The 5,883-nt window shown below is 59.3% G+C and overlaps 3 protein-coding genes across 3 annotated transcripts; 1 reads left to right on the forward strand and 2 right to left on the reverse strand.

Moving 5' to 3' along the window:
• Nucleotides 1-192: 192 nt before the first annotated feature.
• On the forward strand, nt 193-2,099 carry VDBG_08016 (oxidoreductase FAD/NAD(P)-binding; the record flags this gene model as incomplete). Its single annotated transcript, XM_003001711.1, has 3 exons — nt 193-895; nt 959-1,641; nt 1,755-2,099. 3 exons carry the CDS (start codon nt 193-195, stop codon nt 2,097-2,099), a joined length of 1,731 nt encoding a protein of 576 aa, XP_003001757.1.
• A 195-nt stretch (nt 2,100-2,294) lies between these two features.
• On the reverse strand, nt 2,295-3,044 carry VDBG_08017 (predicted protein; the record flags this gene model as incomplete). Its single annotated transcript, XM_003001712.1, has 1 exon — nt 2,295-3,044. The coding sequence occupies one exon, from the start codon at nt 3,042-3,044 to the stop codon at nt 2,295-2,297; it is 750 nt and encodes a 249-aa protein (XP_003001758.1).
• A 500-nt stretch (nt 3,045-3,544) lies between these two features.
• Nucleotides 3,545-5,654, reverse strand: VDBG_08018 (conserved hypothetical protein; the record flags this gene model as incomplete). Its single annotated transcript, XM_003001713.1, has 2 exons — nt 3,545-4,967; nt 5,020-5,654. 2 exons carry the CDS (start codon nt 5,652-5,654, stop codon nt 3,545-3,547), a joined length of 2,058 nt encoding a protein of 685 aa, XP_003001759.1.
• Between the last annotated feature and the right edge of the window lie 229 nt (nt 5,655-5,883).

Genomic DNA, 5,883 nt, shown 5'->3' on the forward strand with positions numbered 1-5,883 from the left:
TCAATTCGCCTCGTCTCCCTTTCTCTTTTCCTCCCAGTCTCCCAGTCCCTCTTCGCCATCTCTCCCATCCCTGACGTCGATACACATTCGAACCTGGATACCCCGCCTTACCAGCTGCTGACGTCCAACACCTCGTCCGACCTCCTGCAACACCACCTCACTCCAGACTACCTCGCCTACATCCACCTCACCATGTCGGCCGCCACAGCCGCCCCCGTCTGGCACCCCGGCGAGCTTGCCGTGCACCGCCTCCTCTCGGTGCCGACACCGCACGCGAACCCCACTTCCGCCGGCCTCCCGCGCCCCTATGCCGCCCGCATCGCCGCCGCCCCGCTCCTGGCCCTCGGCACCCTCGACGCCGAGGGCCGTCCCTGGACGACGCTCTGGGGTGGCGCCGCTGGCGTCGCGGGCGCCATGGGCCCCGGACTCCTCGGCGTCCGGGCGCGGGTCGACGCCGCGCACGACCCCGTGCTGCGGGCGCTGTGGGGTGGCCCTGTCGTCGATGAGCAGGTCGTGCGTTCGGGCGACAAGGTCGTTTCGGGGCTCGGCATTGACCTGCAGACAAGGGACCGCGTCAAGCTCATGGGACGGCTGGTGGCCGGCGCCGTCGCGCAGGGCGAGGTGCAAATGGCGGTCCGCGTCGAGGGGAGCCTCGGCAATTGTCCCAAGTACCTCAACGGGCGGGCTCTTGTCGCGAGGACGCCCGAGGTCGAGGGCGTCGAGGATGGATTCCCTCTGAGCGCGAGGGCCAGACGGGTTGTCGATCAGGCGGATCTGTTTTTCCTGTCGAGCGGGCACGGGACGGGCATGGATACGAATCATCGCGGCGGGAGCAAGGGGTTTGTGAGAATCGGGAGAAACGATGAGGGGGCTGTTGAGCTGATTTACCCCGAGTGTGAGTTTGTCGCTGCTGCTCCCTGCTGCTTCTTCAACGTGCTACAATGATTGACGGATGTAGATTCGGGAAACAGGCTGTACCAGACCCTGGGCAATCTCCAGGCCAACCCCCTCGTGGGCATCACCATACCCGATTTTGACACTTCGGATGTACTCTATGTACGTCTTCGCATTCTGCTCGGCAATCTGGAACTGGGAACTAACAAGTCGTCAGGCCACCGGAACGGCAACGATTCTCACCGGCGACGCTGCCGGCGCCCTGCTGCCGCACACCCGCCTCGCCATCAAAATCACCCTCACCTCAGCCCTCCTCGTCAAGGCCGGGCTCCCCATGCGCGCCACGTCCCCGCAGGTCGACTACTCCCCCTACAACCCGCCCGCCCGCCCCCTCGCCGCCGAGGGCGCCGCCGCTCTGCCCTCGACCCCGCTCGCGACCGCCACCCTCCAGCACCGCCAGCCCCTGACCCCGAGCATCACGCGCTTCACGTTCGCCCTCGACGTCCCGCGCGCGACCCCGTGCCGGGCGAATACGTCACGCTCGACTTCGCCGCCGAGCTCGACCACGGCTGGAGCCACATGCGCGACGACGACCCGCGGAGCCTGAACGAGGACTGGGTCCGCAGCTTCACCATCTCGGGCTACCCGTCCGCCCGCGCGTTCGAGATTACAGCGCGCGTGAAGCGCGGCGGCGCGACGGAGCTGCTTGCCAAGCACCTGCTGCGGGGCGGCCCGCTCGAGGTTGCCGTGCGCGGGTTCGCCGTGACGGAGGGCACGAGGATTGGCCCCGTCCCCGAGCAGGAGAAGAAGGAGATTTTTCGTCGGGGGGCGGCGTCGGCATCACGGCTTTGCTTGCGCAGGCGCCGGGGCTGTTGACGGGTGGCAAGGCGTTCGAGGTCATTTGGGGGGTTAGGGGGGATGACGTCGGTGTTGTGCGTGACGCCGTCGAGAGGATCCCGGGATTGGCGGCAAGGCTGAGCGTACATGTCACGGGAAAGATTGGTGAGGCGGACGAGGAGGCGCTCGCAAAGGTCGAGGCTTTGGGCGTCAGGATCGAGAGGAGGCGGATGGAGAAGCATGATCTGGAGCGGGTGTTTGAGGGGGAGAAGAGAAAGTTCTACTTGTGCGCTGCGCCTGCGCTGCTGACGGTCATGAAAGGCTGGCTCGAGAACGAGGAGGTTGTCTGGGAGGACTTTGGGTATTGAGTTTTATCAGTACAGCGAGATCAAACAGCGTTATATGACTTCGGAGTTCGAATACGGATCCCGCATGAGGGTAGAGCAATCTATCACTAACAGTCTTGATACTCTGCAATTTTCGGAACAATGTCGAGTCTTCCTTCTAGATACAGTACCTCGCCGCATTAGGGTATACCGACAGTTACTCATTCCTCAGACGATCTAAATCCCACGACCCCAAACCTCAGCCAACAGTCGAACCACCCTCTCCCTCCTCCTCTCAACCTCCTTCGCCGCTACCTCAAGACCGACCGTCCCTATAGCAAGCTTTCTCAGCTCCTCAATCTCGCGGCCGCCGCTCCCGTCCCGCCGCTCCCACCAGAACGCCTCCTCGCCCGTCATCTCCCGCGCCAGCGCCCACGGTTCAGTCCTCAACAGCTGCCTCTCGACCTCGCCCCTCCTACTGTTCATCTCATACCCCCTCTTCTCAAGGTCTCGGGCCTGCCTGTCCAGTACACACAGCATGTTCAGCAGCGTCGCGACCGTGCGGTCCGGGTCCGGCCCCGCCGCATCGCCGACAATATGCCAGTCTCTCTCGTCAGGGTCATCGGCCGGGACGTCCTGCTCGCCATCTCTAGAGAGTTCTGAGGTTTCTTCCCCATCAGAAGTATCCTGTCTACTCTCACCAGACGAATCGCTCCGAGGCTCCATAGACGCGTAATCCTCGGCACTCGAGTACCCTTCCTCGTCTCTCGCCTCTTCCAAAGTCGACGAGTGAGGGCCGGGAATGCCGTCCCGCGTGATGGGCGGCATGCCCGGATCCTCGCTAGCCTGGCTCGACAGATGAGCGGGAGCCCAACGGTTTGAATGAATCATTTCGTGAGGGTAAGTGTTCAAATCGTATAGCTGCCTTGGGAAGCGAGAAAATGGCAATGTCTCCGGCAGTGGGATATAGCCGAAGAAGCTGAACATGATCGTTGCGACGGGCAAGACAGTGCTCACCATGCTGGGCGCCTGCACGACTTATACGCCATTCTGGATATGGCACGACAAACTCATGGGTTACGACTAGGACGGCAGCAAACACACATCACAAGTGACCGTTTGATTGGTGTCACAGTACCAGGACCCAGTCATATACCATGAAACCCCTGGAAGCCAGATCCCGGATGCTTGGCGGCAACTGTCATACATGGTGCCTGCAAACTCCTGACTGATTCATCAACAGTCAGACCTTTAGTCACATAGACCAGATGGAAACGCAAAATCGGTGTCATCAATTTGGCCCCTTCATTTATTAATACAGCAAAACTCCCAAGGGTAGTGAGCTACGCTTCTATGTGCGCTTAGATCAAAACGTGAATCCGTAAGGCTTTTGTACAAAATGGCTTCAAAGTAAATCAATCCAGTGTGTTTTGTTGGGTCCAAGCCCAGTGCAGTTCGAAAGGCGGAGGGCACGCGCCTCTTGGTACCTAGTCCATATACATGGGGTCTCCCCGAACGCCAGACATTGCCATTCCCATGTCGTTGTGCATATTCTGCATCGCTGCTTGCATGTTGGGCATCGAGCGGCTCATGTTGATGTGTGTGCGGTTCGCAAGTGCCGCCGCTCCGTTCTGCATCAGGAACCGTGCATCATTCGCGCCCCCTCGGTGCTGTTGCATGGGTCCTCGTGTCCGTGGAACATCGAGCGTCGCCTGCCGTTGCATCGGCTGCTGCGGAAGCATTGATTTCGTCGATGGCGTTGTCAACATGGCGAAGCTGTCTTCATCATCCATCTCGGCGTCAACATCCACGTCCACGTCTGCATCAGCGTCCATGTCGCCATCTGCATCTGCTTCGGCATCCATGTCAAGTTCCGCGTCAGCGTCGGCATCAGCATCGGCATCAGCATCAGCATCAGCGTCAGCGTCTGCGTCGCGGTCGCTTGTGCTGACAGATGGCGGGCCGCTTGTTGATGATGCCTCTTGCTCACTCATGCCTGTGGCGCTTGTTGTAGTAGACTGTCGCTGCGGTGGCATAGGCGGTCTGGTTGTCTGCGGTGTTTCCTGAGTCTGCTGCACGACAGGTTGTTGGCGTTGAGCAGGTACGGGTGTGGCTGCGGGAGTAACAGCCGAGGATGCGTCGAGAGGTCGTTGGGCACTCATGCCAGCGGAGGAGACGCGAGACGACGTGATCACCGTCTTCCATCGCTCGATTGATCGTGTGATGACCTCGTTGAGGTCCAAATGACGGTCGTCCGAATTGAGACCGACACCACGACCTCCCCTGACGCCGGCTTCGAGAATGTGCGAGAGAATCTCGGGCTCAAGAGGTATCGTAGTAGGCGTTACAATCTTGAATTCGCGAGGCTGCTGGAGGCGGTTGAGTTGTTCGATTTGCGCCTTGAGGTTGGTGTTCTCCTGCTTCATCTTATGCTGCGTCTTCTTCAGCGCTTCAGTCTCTTTCTGCTTCCTTCCCACGCTTCTGGCCAGCTCAAGCACCCAGAGTTCGTTTCGCCTTGCCACGGGGAGTGAGTCCCATACAGCATATGCCGACTGCAAATGCTCGTTGACTTGCCGTTCCAGCGTCTCGGCTTGCTTTTCAGCCTTCTTGACAGCTTCACGAGCGTCTCGATAAGGTCCCTCGCGGGGCGGATAAGTCAGCTCCTCCATTACGGCGGTCGTCGCCGAAGCGCAAGTCACCTTCCACGCTCTGAACTCCTCCTGGAAGTGGGCACGGAGCGCGTCAAACTCCCTTTGGCCAGGAAACTGAACTGACCACGACGTAGACGTGGGGTGCTGTGTTGAAGAGAAGAGTGTTGGGGGTGGTTGCAGGCACTGTAGCGTCAAGGAGGGAAAGTCCATGGACAATGGATCAAACTCGAACGGCATGGAATCGTTGTCGATATGCTGCCTATTGCAAAGTCAGTTCTCAGCCTCGTGTTGGTCTCATCTTGACGACATACTTAGCTGCCCGCCATGAACCCAGGACCTCCCGCAACGCCAATTCCGCGGCTCTGGCTGTATCCATGGCATCTGCCAGTCTATGCTTCACATCAAACTGAGCTTTCTGCAGCACTTGCTTGCTCACTTGTCTCTGCATGCCAGGCCGTTTGCCAGTATCCAATAAACCATCGCCCTCGCCGCCCTGAGAGATGTCAGGCGTCTTATTGGGAATGCTGTTGATGACACCAGTCGCCTCCCATGTCGGCGGACCAAATGCGGAGGAGTACTTGCTCAGGCGCGAATCAACCATGTACTGGCCATCTTTGGGGAGAACGGGGGATTTGTGAGAGTCTCCATCCTTGCCAGACGGCTCCTTCTTAGTCCGTATCCTAGGTGTGCCGGTTGGTGTGGATGCTGCCCTTCCCATCGAGGCTCGCTGTGTGCGTCTTGTAATGTTGCCTCGTAACTTCAGAATCTCCGCGACATCGTGGATGCCATCTGGAGGTTTAGGGTTCTTGGTCTTGATGTAGAGATCGAGGTGGCGTCCTAGTGACGAGGATGTGAAGGCCTGCCCGCAATAGGGGCAACTTTTGTCCTTGGGCGCATGATATTTCGGGGTGTTGCTGCTACCTGCGTTGCTCACAGTGTCGTCCATGCTCAGCTGTTGGTTTTGGGAAGAATATGGCTCTGGCAGCTAGACGGATGCTATCAGATGTCGGATCGAGGCTGGCTTTTTGAGTCGCGCGCGGACACTTGCAACAGCTCCCGGGGAGCAGGAAAGTCGAGGTGCATAGGTGTGTCGAGAAAGAATAAACGAGCGTGGGTGCGCAACGGCACGGAGGTTTGGGGGAAAGAGTGAAGAATAAGAAGAGTGTCGAGAAGAA

The sequence above is a fragment of the Verticillium alfalfae genome, genomic scaffold (genome assembly GCF_000150825.1).
Source record: "Verticillium alfalfae VaMs.102 supercont1.11 genomic scaffold, whole genome shotgun sequence".
NCBI lineage: Eukaryota > Fungi > Ascomycota > Sordariomycetes > Glomerellales > Plectosphaerellaceae > Verticillium > Verticillium alfalfae.